We start from the raw sequence: 18029 nt of genomic DNA, 5'->3' as shown, positions 1-18029 counted from the left end.
AGAGACATCTCACGCCCACGGTCGATGATATATTAACAGACCTGAATGGAGCCCAGTGGTTCTCCAAACTGGACTTAAATGCAGGTTACCATCAGTTGAAGTTAGCCGAAGAAAGCCGCTATATCACGACGTTTTCTACGCACCTAGGTTTACGAAGATATAAGAGACTGAATTTCGGAATAACCTCAGCTGCGGAAATCTTCCAGAACACAATTAAAGAAATCTTGTCAGGACTGCCGGGGGTACTAAACGTCAGCGATGACATATTGATCCACGCTAAAACAAGTGAGGAGCATCATCGAAGACTTAAAGCAACGCTCAGGAGATTGTTGGAGTTCGGAGTCACCCTTTATAGAGAGAAATGCCAGTTCTTTAAACAGACAATAGAGTTTTTCGGGTACGTGTTTGACTCGGAAGGGGTCAGAGTAGATCCCCGTAAGTCGTTCGCTATCAAGGGTGCTCCAACCCCGACTACAGCATCGGAGGTGCGAAGCTTCATGGGGATGGCGCAATACTGTGCACGATTCATACCTCAACTAGCAACCATAGCAGAACCTTTGAGGAATTTAACGAAGAAAGAGAGTCCTTGGCGGTGGTCCCAGGTGGAAGCGGAGGCGTTTGACAAGGTGAAGACAGCATTGCTAGGCAGCACAACGATGGTGTATTTTGACACCTCGAGACAGACTGAAATACTGGTGGATGCTAGCCCGGTGGGCATAGGGGCGCTCCTGACGCAGGAGGCAGAGCCAGGAGTGTGGGTGCCCTTATCGTTTGCCAGTAAAGCTCTTACCGCCACGTAGGCCAGATACTCACAGATTGAGAGAGAAGCGTTAGCGGTGAAGTGGGCCTGTAATCACTTCCACTTATACATAACAGGTCATCCTTTCCGTATGGTCACGGATCATCAGCCACTAGTACCACTGTTCAAAGGATCTGCTCCGCATCCCCCACCTCGGATTGAGAGATGGGCCATCCAGGTCCAGCACTACCAAATGGACCTCGTCTACAGACCCGGAGCGAAAAACCCGGCAGACTTCCTGTCTAGACATCCTCCGAGTGACTCAGATGCTGTGATGGAGCAAGAAGTGTCAACAGAGGAATTCTTGGACATGGTTTCCTAACTGTCCTGCCCCCAAGCATTAGCAGCAGATGTCATTGTAGCCCAATACGACAATGATGCAGTGATAGTGAGAGTGAAGGAAGCCATAGAGACTGGGTCTTGGGAGAATTTCCTGTGCAATGTCAGTAGCTGGAATGACGCGGACCGTACAAGGTTGTCACAATTTTGGAAGATACACAACGAGTTCTGTCGCGCTGGAAATGGACTAATACTGCGAGGGTCGCGAGTGGTGATCCCGACCAGCCTGCAAGACCAGGCGACGGCGCTAGCTCATAAAGGACATCAGGGGACAAGGAGAATGAAAGCGCGGACGAGGGAAAAAGTGTGGTTCCCCAACATGGAGGAGAAGGTTGACATGATAGTCCGAAACTGCCGAGCATGCCAGCTCACTAGCCCACCAGAAGCACCGGCACCCATCGTCACCGAGGACCCAGCCCCGGCACCATGGACCTGGCTCAGCATGGATTTTGGCAGTTTCCCGGATGGAAGAGTGACAGTGGTTTTGGTAGACAGCTATACCAAATACCCAGTAGTAGAAGTAGCCTCCTCCACCAGTTTTACAAACACACAACCCATACTTAGCAAAGTATTTGCAATGTTCGGAATTCCCCAACTGATTAAAACGGACAATGGACCACCATTCCAAGGGAGTGAATTCAGGGAGTTCCTGCACAGCGTGGGAATCAAGCATCGTCGGATCACACCTCAATGGCCACAGGCAAATGGGGAGGCAGAGAGGTTTATGAGGACTGTCAACAAGACACTAAGAATAGCCATGGCCGAAGGGGAAGACCCGGAGAAAGCACTCCAGCATTTCCTGAGGGAGTACCGAAGCACTCCACACAGTACTACGCAAAGATCCCCCTGGGCGCTGATGTTTGCAGGACCTCGACGAGATCTGCTGCCAATGGCAGATGACTGGGCACCTGAACCATATGTGCCCGAGGACACCCAGGAAAGGCGAAAGAAGACCAACGCAAGGGCCAGCCAGCGGAGGAGAGCAAGAGATAGGCAGATAGGACTTGGGGACGCGTTATTGATACGCACACGGAGACCTGGTGGAAAGTTCCGGACCCCATATGAACCTGAGCCATGGACCATCAAAGCGACCAAAGGCAACGCTGTGACTGCCCACAGAAATGGAGAAGAAGTTACCAGGAACATATCATGGTTCAAACTAATCCCTTCAGAGGCAGCCCCTACGGGATCTGGCACCCGGTCAAACATTGAAGCTCTGGACCAGTTCGACGACACCAGTAACCCCGAGGCTGCTGGCGTGCAGGAGGTCACCCCACCATCTCCTGCGATGAGCGAAACTGAGCCGGTAATGGGTCGGAGTCAAGGCCGTTACAACCTACAGCTAAATCCTAGACCGAGTCAGAGGCTGGCCGATTTCGCATGTTGACTGTATGCAAAGATCCCTGAACATTTCACCAACTTGGGAAGGGATGTAGCGCTCTAGTGTTTCGCGGGTCTCGGCCGAGACCCGGAAACACCTCCACACTTTGTAGCACCTTCTGGCCAGGCGTGGCCAGAAGGATATAAATAAAAGTCCGGAGGTCGCTCGTGGCTTCCAGTCCAAGAGACTGTGATTGTGGTCTGTTGTACTTTCATTGCTGTTGCATATGCATAGGCCCCACGCTGTGTGTGTGTGACCCTCCCTCCCTTACACTGTGCAGTGTTGTAGCATTATGGAGTAGTAAAACAATTTGACCCTGCCTGTATTTACAGGGGAATTTTTGACATTATGCAGACTTCTCTAGTTTCACTGAAATCGTTACGGTGGCTATTAATGAAGACATCTCTGATTAAGTAAGAGTGTTTCATTTGTACGCTCACTGTGTACATCTGTTTGCAGATTACAGGAAATTACAAATCACCTAACAGTGTTTGTTTATCTTTGTTCATTGGTCAAGGTAGCACCTGGAAATGATACAGTACATGTTTCCTTTCTTCAATTAGTTATCATAATTTAGAGGTTTTGATCTGTGATTAAAATGACGAAGTTCTCTAGTGATTGGCAATTATGCCATTAGCTTGCACTTATATTTATTCTGTGTAGATATAGAGAACATCTTTATTTAAAATTAAATACACTGACACCTATTTATATTTACAATTAAAACGTTTGTATTTTATTTATCTCTTTCTGAACTTTAGACCCGGTATCATTACACTGCAAGCACTGTCTGAAGCAAACCGGAAGCTCTGGCTGGAAGCAATGGATGGCAAAGAACCTGTAAGACATGTTTTTTTAATGTTTATTCCATAAATGTCTTACATCCAATTTACACAAACCAGAGATATTAACACCTATTATTATATGCTTTCGCATTTTTAAAATGCTGCAACTTTAGTAATGCAATGTGATCATATTTAGTCGTTTACACATGATTATTTTGGCAGTGTGAGGAAATTTTTTCTGTTACTGACCAGGGGAGACCTCATAGGTGCTGGAAGTCCCTTTAAATCTTTAGCTGATTTGGTAAGTCGCTAGACTATAAGAAAAAGTGGGGATCAGTGCCAAATAATAATTTAATTTAACTTAATGTAGTATAGATGATGAAATAATTGAACAAGATAGTCCCTGATACATTAAAAAACAAAACACCCTTTTCATAGAAATGCAAGTGCATTAAAAATGGCAACCAGTCTTTAACTAAAACAATTGGAACATTGGGATACCATATGGAAGGATACCATCAAGTACACCTATCTTTGAAATGACTAAACGATTTTGTGGGCAATGAGTTACTACTTTTAGAGAAGGTGACAGTTTTCGTCAACAAGTCCCTTATTGTACACCCTAGCATATATTTTGTCATCATGCGTTGATTAATTCAGCACACTGGAAGGCTCTTGAGGTAATCTGTTATGTGTATTCTTGCTGCTGAGAACTTAATGGCTGATTACAACGGCGTGGAGACCGGCTACCGGCAGGCTGTCGATGGCGGTCTCCCCGCCATTTTAATCAAGTTTACCACCCACCACATTTTGATGGCGGCCAGCTGTGTGGCAGTTGGAAAGACCGACCGCCATGGATCTGATGGACTCAAGGAGCCCGTCGTCCATCGGAGGGGCTCGTAGTCCCTACAATGTTGGCGGGGCCTACCAGACACCGCCGTAGGTATTATGATGTCCCTTACCAGCCAGCCTTTCAATGGCAGGTAACCCACCATGGAAAAGCTGGTGGACAGGGACAAAGGGGGTCCAAAGACACAGGACCTGGGGGGCACCTGTGGTGTCCCTCTAAATATCCCTGCACCATGTGACAGATATCGCATGGTGCCGGCCACGTAGTGCAGGGATATTTGTGGGGTCTCTGTTTCGTATTGCAGCGGGTTCTTCAGAGCACAGCACCCGCCACAGTACAAAACATGGTCAATGCGACCGCCACGATGGCGGTCGCATTACAATTAGTCCTGTGGGACCGCCGCCTTGTAGGCGGGTTGTCCCAATCCCCAATACGATGGCCTACGGACAGCCTCAAAGTGCGACTAATTGTGGATGGAATCCTGTTCTTTAAAGTGCTCTTGCACTGCCCTTGTTGGTTCTACTTCATCTGGTTTCTAGCTGTCAGTATACCCTACTGCAGTCCGACACTTAAAAGACATTAGCTGGGTACAGCTGGCATTTTCATGAGATGGACCTGTTCCACAGTAGCAGAAAAAGTATGTGCAACCTCGGCAACAATTTTTGTGGTGGACCTTGGCTCACACTAGCTATCAATCGTAAGTATTTCATACATTTATTTAGTTTTCTGTGTGTGCGAGGTTTGGAATTTTGCATGGAATGGAGCCACACTTCTCAGGATGTGCAGCGGTCTTTAGCCAGACAAACCTCAGACTCTTCACCCAAATATGCTGAAGGTAACTTTGGCTTTCTCCCGCTGAGACAGGCTGCTGAACGCCTCAATGTTTAAGTTTGTGTAACTTGCATGAAAATTCGTATACATCAAGAGTACTTACAACTGAGGTAGGCAAGATCATTGAGGCTTTTTTGTTATTTAGGAAGATGAATGTGGCACCTAGAGTATAATCAGGACAAATAAGTTGGGCATTGAGAAAATGTCAGGGCACCAAAGAGGCCGTTCAAATTGCCACCTTGTCACTGAGAAAAAGTTATTGGGAAGGGATCTGCTGTCTTAAGTAGCTCACATAGCAAACAATGTTACATACCCTTGTTGTGCACACAGCATAATCTCTCAAAGGAATCCCCTGATGTCACTTGTAGTGGGAGGCTTTTGTAAATGTGATGTACGCAAAATCAAAACAAAAAATATAAGATAAATCTATTCGTGGGCTTCCGCCATCACATCAGCCCAAGGAATAACTATTATAACAAACACCTGAAGAGATTTACAGAAGATTTCTTGAAAAGGACAGGTGCCATGGCTATACCTCAAGGTAACCAGCACCTTTGCCAACTCAGAAATGTGAGTTACATTGGTTGCACTAAATCACACTTGTGATAATATTTAACCATGGAATATCTCTTACTTGAACTTATTCAGGAAAAATATCAGAAATTAGCATGCGTGGTTAAGCCTGCGTGGTAAAGCCATGTGGGGTTCACCCGTCAGTTGTAAAGACTGTTTCCCGTCACAAATGCATTTTCCATTACATTGCTTTGGCTTGCCGACATTGGTTAAAGTTTCATTTAATCTCATTGTAAAATCATGAATTTACAGTATCAGTAATAACATTTTTAATCAAGAACATTACATTGAAAGAGAAATCGTTACAAAAGGCAGAACAAGCCCTAGCGAACCTTCTCAAAACGAGCGGACAAGGATGAGGTCACTCCGGAGCAAATAGATGCGGCGAAAACGCTTTACGTGAAGACACTTAGAGACCTCCGTAAATACAATTTTCAGATGTACGCAGCTAGGATCCACCGGGAGGGAAACGGGGGGGACGCTCCTAGCCTGGCTGGCCAAGCAAGATACGGAGGTCAAGCCAATCACAGAAATAGTGGATGCCTCTGGTAGTCTTCGGCATTCGCAACTAGACATTCTGCGTGTCTTTCATAACTATTATTCTGACATTTACAGGGCCCCAGCGCAAGGTGATCGCTGCACGAGCGCCAGCTTCCTGATCCCATTACCCCTGCCCCAAATCCCACCAACAGTTAGAGGTGAGGATAAAGCCCGCGGATGTCTCCCAGGCAATTGAAGCACTAGCGCGGACTAAATCTCCAGGAATGGACGGCTAGAATATTACAGCACTTACTCTGCCCAATTGACCCGACGCATGGCAGCAGTGTATAATGAAGCACTTGACAGAGGCGAGCTTCCAGGCTCCCTCAGGGAATCAGTCATAGTCACATTCCCTAAACCGCATAGAGACCCAACCCTACCCTCTTCCCACAGACCAATAACCCTCCTCCATACAGACTGTAAGATACTGGGGAAAATATTAGCAGAGCGATATATCCAAATTCTGACACCATTAATTCACCCAGACCAATGCAGATTTATCCCTAGATGCACTACATCGCAAAACTTACGTAGGCCATTCCATTTACAGGATAGGACAGGCATGCAGATCCCTAAGGCAGCGTGTCTCATACTGGACCTTGAAAAGGCCTTTGGCGCGTTACTGTGGCCCTATTTATTAGAGGTCCTTGGCGAGATAAACATAGGACCCACTTTAATGGCATACACAAAACTCCTCTACACCAGCCTCACCTCAAGAGTTAGAATAGGCAAGTATATCTCTTTGGTGTTTGCAATAGAAAGGGGAACAAGGCAGGGATGCCCTCTGTCTCCTTTCCCACACACACAAGGCCCTCTACAACCTAGGACCCGAATGCCTCAACACACGACTGTCCTTCTACACACCCACCCGCCAACTACGATCATCCACTCAAGCCCTCGCCGCAATTCCGCGCATCCACAGATCCACCATGGGAGGAAGATCCTTCTCCTACCTAGCGGCCAAAACCTGGAACTCTCTCCCCACTCACCTCCGACTTACACAGAACCACCTCTCCTTCAGGAAGCAACTGAAAACCTGGCTATTCGATAGGTAATGCACCCCCTCCCTCAAGCGCCTTGAGACCCTATGGGTGAGTAGTGCGCTATACAAATGCTTGAACTTGAACTTGTCTCCCCTCCTGTTTGCAATACGTCTGAGACGTGAGGGTGAGACATGGGGTATTCCATTGGCAGGCACAACACACTGTGTGTCCCTCTATGCCGACGCCCTTGTAATCTATGTCTACGACGCTACTCGAGACCTGACACCCATCTGGCAGACACTGCAAGACTTCACGGAGGCTTCCGGTCTCAGAGTTAACTGGGGGAAGTCCACTTTTTATCCGCTAAGCTCTCACATGGCCCCATTCGAAGTACAGGTAGGAACCCAAACACTTGCATGGAACGCCGAGGCGCCCAGATATCTGGGAGTGAGATTATACCACCCCCCTAAGAACCTGTATAAGGGAATCACCGTAGGGCATTGGCAGGGCTACGGTCGGCCGTAGGGTTCTGGAAAACACTGCCTCTAGCCCCCATAGGGCGAGTGGCACTCGCAAAGATAATCATGGTCCCCCGAATGCTATATCACTTTGTCAACATCCCAGTTATACCGCTGCAAACATTCTTTAAGTAACTGGACACCCTACTAACTGAGCTGATTTGGGGAGGTGGCCGACACAGGGTACCGCTGTCTACACTATACATACCCACGACGGGTGGGGGACTGGGAGCGCCTTCCTTCGAGGCATACTTCCTCGCAGCCCAGCTACAGTGGCTGTCATACTGGACAGCGGAGCGTCACACAGGGGAAACTACTACCCCAGAGGGCCGCATGCCATTGCCAGCAATCCATTGGATGCTGTTACCGGGCACCAAACCCATGCATAGCCGACCCTTACAGATGTCCATAGCCCGCACCTGCATTATGCGAATTCACCACATGCCCAGGGAAAGGCCCCCATACTCGCCCCTGCTCCCACTGGTAGGATTCCCCAGGGAAGACACATACTACACTACCGGCTCCCTTCAAGTCTGGACTGACCTGGCAGTCACGGAAATGGAATCCCTGTTTAAGGACGGCCAACTTAAAATGTACGCCCAGATGATCGAACAATACGGTCTCCCGTCAGGGAAATTCTTAACACATAGGCAACTTATTGACAGTAGCCGTCGGTACTGGGACCCGACTGCAGGGAAGCCTCCGACACACCCAGTGATACACACTGTTTTACACATGGGGATAGGGCACCACCTAGTTACGTGGCTCTATATAGCTGTCCGGGAGCTTATTCTCCCCTCACTGCTGCCGTTACAGAAACAGAAATAGGGAGGGTGTTTAACGACAAAGAATGGAATGCGGCCCTGGAATATCCTAAAAAAGTCTCCAGGAATGCACGCTTTCGAAACATACAGTTCAACATTCTTCACAGAGCATACCTCACGCCCCACCGGCTCCATAGATTCTACCCTGACACAAATTTTGCCTGCCCCCGATGTCAAGTCCCTGAGGTGAACTTTAAGCACATGTTCTGGGATTGCCCCTACATTCAAGATTATTGGGACCGAGTCCACCAGACACTTAGGGCAGTAACCAATATCATGACCATTTCCACTTGGGAAGCGTGCGCTCTCTGGATTTTCTGTAGATGGAAGACTAAGAAAGTGCAGTGTTGCTTTATGTCCCTCGCCATCCTCTTAGCGAAAAGAGGACTAGCTATGCACTGGCGGGCCCCGGCAGGCCCCTCGATAGCAGCCTGGATAGGAGCCTTGAAAAAATGGGGGAAGGCGGAGGAGGAGGTGTTACGGGATGAGGAAGTACAGGGTACCCGCAAAAAATCCCATCTCTTTAGAGTGGGCACAATTATTGCACGCCTTTACACACGAAACCACCCTTGAGCAAACGCCAGCAAACTCCCAGGCCCCACCCACACCCCCCACAGGATCCTAATGCATAGACTCCGCGGTTGGAGCAGCGCACTTAGGGTCAGCCCAGCGTTGATGCCAAGCCTGAAATTCCCCTTGTCTGTGTAAAAATACCCAGCTAGAACTGCTTCACACCTCGACCCCCCCTTCCATGAAGGTAAATATGTCATCACAAAATTACACTTCAAGGACACGGTATCATCACCCTCACTGTTGACCATACCAAAACAAAAATCAGGTGATTCTCTACCACCCCACCCACAGTTCACCCCAAAAGTTACAGGTTCGAGGTTCTTCATTAGCAGTTATGGCTCTGATGCTAGTTTGTTAGGAACGCACTCACTCAAGAATGGACGCATTAAATACTGGAACAAGCACACGACTGAAGTGGGTCTACACAGGTCCATTGTCAGCAAACACACCCGCAATCTATAACGCTATTGTTGAAGACACATAAAAACGGGAGGGCCCACCTTCCAAAAGGTACTCCCTACTGCCTGGAGATTATAATGAATGTGATTTAGCGATAACGAATGAGTGTTAGCCTATGACTGTTCCACACCTAAATAGATATGTAAATCTATGTGTTGCGAACGTGTTGAGATATATGAATTGTAAAACCTGAATAAACGAATTTAAACAAAAAAAGAACATTACATTGAAATTTATGTCTGTTTTACTTTTCAGATTTATACACTTCCAGCGATAATTAGTAAGAAGGAAGAAAGTAAGTGTCTTTAGCAAATGCAGGCTTAAACATTAAAAAGGGCAGATCAAACAAACACTTTATTACTTTTATCTCCCTTTGTTTTTTTTGTATTTGTGTTTGGTTTGTTGTTCTTTGTTGTAATAATGTCAGCATAACCATCATTGATAACGAAGTTGTTAAAAGTTATTCTCGAATTCCATGGCCACCCAAGTTCACTATGCCAAGATATGTCAAGTTTCTTCTGATTATTATTTGCTTGCGATATTTAAAGCCTCAATAACCAAGGGCCCTCTTTGATCACATTCAAAAAACCTTCTAAACTTTCTAGCTAATCATTTAAATCAGCAATGTTTACCTTTTCATACAGGCTCCCACCCTGGCAAACTGGCTGTTATCCGCTGAATGTAGAATCAGGGACAGCAACAGATTGACAGTGGAGATGCCCCTGCTGGCTCTGCTGCTGTAAACCTCTAAGCTGATGGCCGATCTGCCAAGGGGCTGCCAGGGCACAGTGAACTGCCCCCATGCACAATAGGAAAACTCCCTGTGTGTCGGGCCATTTGTTTTTTGGCTACCAGAGAACAACCCGCCACTCGGGAGATGTGTTTTTTTGTAAGCAGAATAAGGCACAGTGTCTTCCTCCAGGGCTGGGGTGACTCCCCCTTTTTGAGCAGAGGAGTGCTGCCCCACAAGCCCCAGAGCTGAGAAATAAAGCATTAATAAAGTTTATTTATAACCGCTTATTTTTCAGCAACCTGTCCTGAACTAAGTGTCAGGACGGGACGGGGCCAGCACTTCCGAGTGGCAACAGCAGGGAGCTACACGCTTCAAAATGCGCATATCTCTTTGGCCAGCCCACTTGGGCCAGCCAGCCAGACGTCCACTTTCCTAAATTTCCCTTAACCTAGCTGTTTTATACAGCTGGCTTAGAGAAAGCGCATGCCTCCAGTGCTCTTTGGATGGCTGTGAAACCCTGCTCTATGCAATCTTGGAGCTGCTTTCATGCTGAGAAAGCAGCACCATGATTCGGTAGTTCAGTTTCCTGCATCGGGAGCTTCCTGGAAGACACCCAAGGGAGGAGGGCGTTGTGCTGCAAGAAGGTAAGCAGATTTTTTGTATTATTATTTGTTTGTGTCCCCGCCACATGCTTCCCCCACCCTTACCTCCCTTGGTATAAGCCAGCCGCCACTGGACCAGGACTGCAGTGTTAATGGCTTATGCCTCCCCTTTAGCCCAGTGGGATGTCTTCCAGGTTCTAGATAAGCACTTAGCCTATGGGGAGGATTCAACAACACATTTGCATACTTAAGTGTCAGTTATATCCATAATTTTATCTTTTATGAATGCTGGTCCTTGGAATGTTATTACTGTACATTATGTTTGAAACGCCAGAAAATATTAACATATGGTTGGTTTTGCTGCCATTATACACCTGGAATTATGGTTGAAAATAAAGGCAATCCAGGGGAGGAGATTGGAGGTGACCATAGGATGTATGATTAACATCTACAAAGTTGTAATCTCGTGGATATTCACACACCTGTACATTTGGTTTTCCACCCCATTTATGTATCTAAAGCTACAGCGAAACTGTGAGCATATAACTCGTCCTTATTGTCAAGGTCCTTAGAGGCATGAGTTTCTTCATAGGAAAATATTATTATTTCTCTGACGAAAAAAATAATGATTAGAGAGAGTCCGATTTCTATTTCATGGCAAATCCTAAAGCTTATGGTGAGGTGCGTGTACTCATCAAGAGGTTTTTGGTGCGTATATTGTGAAGTGTTTGAGAATCCTGCACAAGTCGTAACTCTAGATAAAACGGTAGTGAATTAAGATCACAGTAACCAAGAAAAACATTTTCATACTGTGGTTTTAAACTATTATATAAGATGGAAGTGACTAAAATGAAAGAAAAGAGGATTGGAAATCCCATGGTACATAACAAATCATTAAAAACATACTATTTAAGACAAGCAAATGGAACCACAGAGCTATTTCTAATAGTGGCTGAATATCTTCAGGCAGAACGTATTGCCCCCCACTCCCTCCAAATTTGCCCTTCTCCAACCGTGTGCAACAGTTATTCTACAGCATATGATCCAGGGATCAGATGAGCAGGAGTCTATGTATAATGGGTATATACGAGATGTATGTGTCACCTCTCTCTCGCTTCCTGCTTATACATCTAACCACCAGTTACACAGCTAAGATCCCCATTTACCTTTACTGTTCTCCTACAGAATACAAACGGACCAAGTAAACCCACTTTCCCTGAAAACTGAAGAGAAATGGACATGTTGCTGGTGGCAAGACCCTTCACTGGCTCTTAATAGGCCATATAATGTGATCTTAGATCCTTTGCTAGTCCATACATTCTTTACCTCTCCACTATCGAAAGAAGGAGGATTACATCTGAGTCAACATGAATAGCCATTTTCTTTAATTAAATACCACCAATACAAGACAATTTTTATTTCCCAAAAATGCTGTCCTTAAATTTTCAGACCTGGCTGTAGTATTCTGAGGTTGATGTCCTTATTTGCACCCCTAATGAGGGTTATATTAAATGCTAATTTATTTGATGCATGTGTAACTTTCAACTCATTGGTTAAAGCTCCATATGTAATGAATCACCCTTTCGGGTTTTTAAGGTTATTGCATTAAGTGCCATTGAGTTATGGAACTTCTTGTATTCATTTACATTGTGGCAAAATTGCCTCTTTGGTAACTTACACCATGTTAAAAAGAAGTTAGGATCATTATTATCGATTAACTCTGCTAGGTCCCTGTGATTTCGCCTGGTCCTGCATCCCGTTATGCTTTTCTCTTTTTTGTTGTTGTCCTCATTCACCTCAGAAAGGGAAATAAAGCAGGTAGTCCATTGTTTCTGCCCTTATTTTCAAGAGAGGATACTGACGATTAACGGGCATACTATAATAGACACGCGCCCTTCTACAGCTTTCTCTCTCTCACATGGTGTAAGCACCGGAACTGCATTAAATTTTAAAAGTGTGACCAGACCCTATAGCAGTCAAAGAGTGTATTTGCTGGTGTAATCAATGGACATTTTTTCAGATCTTATTTGCATAACTTAGGTTATTAGTGAAATACTTATGGCAACCCTTCTGTGGGTTCCAACCATAGCTGTAATAACTTCCAGAGTACTTTCTTTGTTTACTTTTTTCCGGATAGATCCATCCTGGACATATATACGAGGGACACCAACCATTCTGCATGTTGAGGTGGTACATTGCTCACCCACTTTCGGCATATCTTTCTCCTGGCTAAGTGCATCTCATAAAACAACATGTCTCTAATACTGCTCATGTATTCATCCGCAACAACAAAAATAACCAGGAAGAGGCTTACTTTTATATGCCGACCCAATATACCTGATATTGTCGTTTCCACTCTACTCCAGAAATCACCAATTGCGGGACATTGATAAAACTTTTATATATCCGAGTCATCTTTGAGCCCGCATTTGGCAAAGCTGGATCGACTTTCTTTCTCCATCTTTGATAACTTCTCAGGTGATATGTACGCCCTGTGGAGTGAAAACAGGTGGTTTCTTCTTAAAAACGCAAGTTTAACTATTTGGTAAAGTGTGCGCATAGATACTTACCAGATATTTTGCAGCTTCTCTCGCGGCAAGTGATCTCCCCACAATTCTTCGGCTAAGGCGAATTCCTTTTTTCCTGGTGGTTTAGTTACCAGTTGATCTTCTAGGGAATTTCCCATTCCTAATGTCAATTTTCTGCTTTTCTCTCAGCTTTTCAATTGCAAATATTTACATTTAGAGAGAGTTCCCACCGTTATCTCATTTAAGTTGTGCCAAGATAATAGTTTACCTGTCTAGTGTCAAGTTGCCCCAGATTTTAATATCAGCGAGTTAGATTGGTGTTGCCATTTTGTCCTTAAGACATTCTGGGGTACCTGGTGACTCCCAAATGGGGGCAAAGTATGAATAATAATCCAAGACGTCTAATTTGATACCATACTCTTGCCCTTGACTGTAACACTTTCAATTTAACTTTTTTTTAAAATTTGGGACCACCAAATTTAAAAAGAAAACCTTCTGAGCGTATTTGGCACTCCTTTAGCATAGTTGTATACATTCGACCTATCATAGATATATCTGTAATTTTTGTAAGCATTCTAGAATTCTTTATTTGGAAAGCCCAAGCGTAGTATTGGATGTAAGGCAGGGCTAAGCCTCCCTTCTCCTCCGCAGTTTTTTCCAAGAGATTCTAACCTCTTTATTAGCCCAGATAAATGAATTTCTATCTTGTTGTATTTTTTGTATGGCTGTTTTTTCGAAATGGAGAGGTATGGAATCAAATATAAAAATTAATTTTGGTAGAATAGACATCTTAACTAAACTAAGTCTACCTACGATGGTTAATGGGGGATGTATCCAACTCTTCTTTAGTTTAGCCGCTTCCTTAACCACTCTTTTTAAATTATTCTCTGCAATTGAGTTGATATCTTGATACCTAGATATCTTATCTCTTTTTTAGGTTTCGCTGGGGAACGGAGCCGTTAGGCTCCGCCTCCAGAGAAATCTTATGTTTCTTAGTGTGTACTCTTAGTCCCTCCCTCTGTTTCATTCGCTAGCTCCATAAATGGAGGCTAGCCATTGGAACAGAGAGGCGTCCGTCATGGCCGGAGGAGACTCGGGGGCGTTCCCGAGAATCTTTGGCTTTTGCCGACGTCACGCGACGTCAGCCGAAAGCCTGGAACGCCCCCGAGTCTGTTCCGGCATTGCCGGCACTTCTGCGTCTCTCCTCCCCCCTTTCCCGCCCCCTGGGTTTATTTTCGTCATTCGACCACGCCCCCCCTCGCCCACCCGGCATATCAGTAAACCCCCGACGAAGGGCCCCGTACCTTGCTGGTACCAACGCGACCGAAAACGAGCCTGCTGCTCTCCGATTGGACGGGAGAGCCGAGCCCCCTCACCAAACGCCGCGACGGGATTGGCCCGTGCGGCGCAGCGTCACCACTGTTGCCGTGTCCCCTCCCCCCGCTGTCCTGTGCACGTTTCCCGCCTCCCGTGTCCTCTCCCGCCCCCTCCCGCCGTCCGTGTCCTCTTCCGCCCCCCTCGTCCTCTTCCACCCCCCTCGTCCTCTCCCGCCCCCCTCCCCCTGTCCTCGTAGGTGCTTGTCCTTTTCCTTGCCTTCCCGCCCCCCTCCCGCTGACCGTGTGATGTTCCCGCCCCCCCCCCCCCTCGCTGTCCTGTGCCCCCTGGAGCGCGTGGCCCCCGCAATGCAGGGGCTGCGGGGGCTTGTGTTACGCCCCTGGGCAAACATTGTTGGCAGCGTGCATCTGTGACAGAATACAGGGTGGAGAGAAAATCCCTGAACAGTTGTTATTGATTCCAGCGTTTACCGACTGAGAGGTAAGTGCCGTTTACGAAACAGAACAGATGCAAAAGGTAAACAATTGTTTCATGGCGCGCTGCCAGGCCCCGCGCCGATATATTAAACTCCAAGTGAAGCGCATTTCCCCTATGGATTGCACTTACTGCCACTTCATTTCCTATGTGCGCGGCCTCTCCAGGGCTGCGCCGAGCACTAAGCTATTTCCAGGCTCGCGCTGACCCCCGAGGCCTGCTGCTACCTCACACTGCCATTAGTGAGGGGAATTGCATGTGTCTGACACGGGCTGAAACCAATTATTAGATATTTTCTACAGAATGCTGCCCAACTCTGTTGGGAATGAGCAATCATGAAATAATTTACCTCCTGATTTAATTTTTTCCTGAACAAATTAGTTGTAGCGCGAGCCCAGCCGTACACAGCTGCCTATGACATATCTCTGTCTTATCGAGATTATACCTGGAATGATGAGAAGGAAGGAAGGGACGGGCGGGAGGGACAGGTTTGGGAATCCTCCGGTAAGGAAAAGCCATTGAGAAGTGTATCTGATATACTGATCACATGTACTCTCTGCTGATTGAAAATGACAGAGCCATAAAGGACTATCAGGGCAAGGCTGAATGGCGCAGACGGCAAGCCTTATCTCAGCGAGGAGGATTTTTTTGAAACACTTGTCTGCCTTTCAGAAGCTTTTTGTCCTGTTCAGTCCCGAGGATGGTATCACACATCTGATGAAAGAGGCTAGAATAATCAAAAGGGCAGCGCGTGCCTACTCGGTATTAAACAGCTTTCGGGGAAGTTATAAAAACAAAATCATGCTGCCCGTGACCGTGGATATTGTCAGTGTGGCGAGCTTCTGAAATGGCGGCTCTGAACTGCACCAGACAGAACTCTGCACCAGGAGACCTGCTTCGCATCAGAGGCCTAAAACCAACTCTCCTTTTCATCTGCACAGAGCCCAGTCGTGATATAAGTAGTATGGTTATTTCTTCCTTCCTGTCCAAGACTTTAGTACCTTGAACTGCTACTGTCCTTCAGACATTACTAGGATGGGTCTTGCAACCATTCCTTTTAGGCCTTTGCCGCTGTGTACCACACAAGCACAACATCATCCTATCTGCCTCACCATTTTACCTTCTCATTAGTACTCCGCAGCAAATGGACAAAGTAATTTACAGCTTTACAGAACTTTTACTAAATAGCAAATATTAGCGCAGAGACGTGTGTAATGGTTGTAGAACTTAGTAAACACAAACACAAACAGGTATACCATGACCATCATAAATGTGGACCTTTTAAATTACACATTTCGTTTACATATATAGATGAAATTGGCACCAGTTGGAGACCTGTACCTGTAAACAGAGAAAGCATGTATATATCGAAATGTTTATACACAAATATGTAACAGCAGCAAACAAATTTAACTGCAAACTGCAAGTGGAGCAAGGCAGTCCCAGTGTAATCGGAAATACTCACTAGAAAGAGAGGCTGTGTAAGCTTTACACAGATGCACGTTTCTTTAATTATACCTTTCTTCTCAATTATTATGTTTATTCTTAATGAGATGGCGCTCGAAGATACTTTTTTGAACTGCTGTACAACAGAGCTTGAGCCAGTTCAAGGTCAAGATTTAATTTCCTTCTGGCCAGTGACCTCTGATGAAGCGCTTGCAGATCATTGGAAGCCCTGAGACCTACAATATGATCACATTAGGATTAATTCAGTTAGCAAGAAAGGAAAAACCTTCATGTGGCTTCTTGGAGAGCTGCCTGTGTTTTGCACACTCCCAAGGAGATGGGGGGCTACTTCAAAAGTCCTTTGTTGTATCTGTGGTAAGAAGTAAGGTCTGACCATAAACAGGCATGCATGCCTGCACCTCTACACCTACATGTGTTCTAATGGTACTGCCAGGGCCGGACTGGGATCAAAAACCGGCCCTGACAAAGTGCTCGGCCGGACCCCCCCCTCACTCCCCCAACCCTCACCCCTAGGGTTTGGGGGTGCGGCCGAGCTCTTTGCCAGGGCCGGTCTTCGGCCGATTTTGTTACAGGGCAGATTTTGCTACAGGGCCGATTTTGCAGCTATCGGCCCTGTAACAAAAACGGCCCCCAGGGGCCCAAAACCGCCCCCCACCAGTGCAGCGCACCAGGGGATTGCCCGGTGCCCGCTACGGCCAGTCCGGCCCTGGGTACTGCCAGTACTGGCTCCAAAGTCATGGCCCGACCAATGGCCCTCTACTGCGCAACTGCCCCACTGCCCCCACCACTTGATCCATCTGGGTTTGGATTCGCACAGTGGAAACTGCTCATGTGCTGAAAGGTCTGCTACCAGATTTAAGAAGTGTTCTTTTTTGTATGTTTCTTGGTAGTATTTATTTTCTCTTTAGTTCAAATCCGACTTAAGCAAGCTCTGAAATGACCCACCCAGTCTGGAAAAGGGGAGTGACATTTTCTGTAGAGTGTCACTCACTAGGTGATCATCCATGCAATGAATCAGTCTCGGAAGCCAGCACCAAACCCTGGGAGAGAATGAATACTATCGCCCAAAAATGTCCAGCAAAAAATCCAACAATTGGATCATTGATAAAATTGGAGTTTTGAGATTAAAGCGCAGCAATGACATCTCTTCAGAATAAATGCAGTCAGTTAGAAAATGTAAGGTAATTGTTTGTGACCATAGAAGATAACCAACTTACCCTGAAAAACAAAATGCAAGAGATACTGAACACTGAGTTGGAAATGCCTACAATGCGTACTGTAGTCAGGAGGATAATGCCAATCAATACAATATTAATTTATTTATCCTTTTGTTTTAAAATGACTATGCTTTGACACGTGTTTCGTATTTATTGGACGTTTGCTTGCAATGTGTTGGCATTAAAGGTAACTGAATTAACAAGCATTTACAATGCAA

The 18029-nt window shown here is 46.1% G+C and overlaps 1 protein-coding gene across 2 annotated transcripts in view; it reads left to right on the top strand.

The window, feature by feature from the left end:
• Positions 1–18029, top strand: part of ARHGAP42 (Rho GTPase activating protein 42) — a 664758-nt gene that overhangs the window by 525788 nt on the left and 120941 nt on the right. For both annotated transcript variants that reach the window (XM_086935288.1, XM_086935287.1), the window contains exons 11-12: positions 3281–3359; positions 9711–9750. In XM_086935288.1, coding sequence (XP_086791414.1) covers positions 3281–3359; positions 9711–9750 — 119 coding nt within the window. The remainder of the gene's footprint in view (positions 1–3280; positions 3360–9710; positions 9751–18029) is intronic.

The sequence above is a fragment of the Lissotriton vulgaris genome, chromosome 8 (genome assembly GCF_964263255.1).
Source record: "Lissotriton vulgaris chromosome 8, aLisVul1.2, whole genome shotgun sequence".
Taxonomy (NCBI): domain Eukaryota; kingdom Metazoa; phylum Chordata; class Amphibia; order Caudata; family Salamandridae; genus Lissotriton; species Lissotriton vulgaris.
This window is presented reverse-complemented; position numbering and strand designations above follow the sequence as displayed.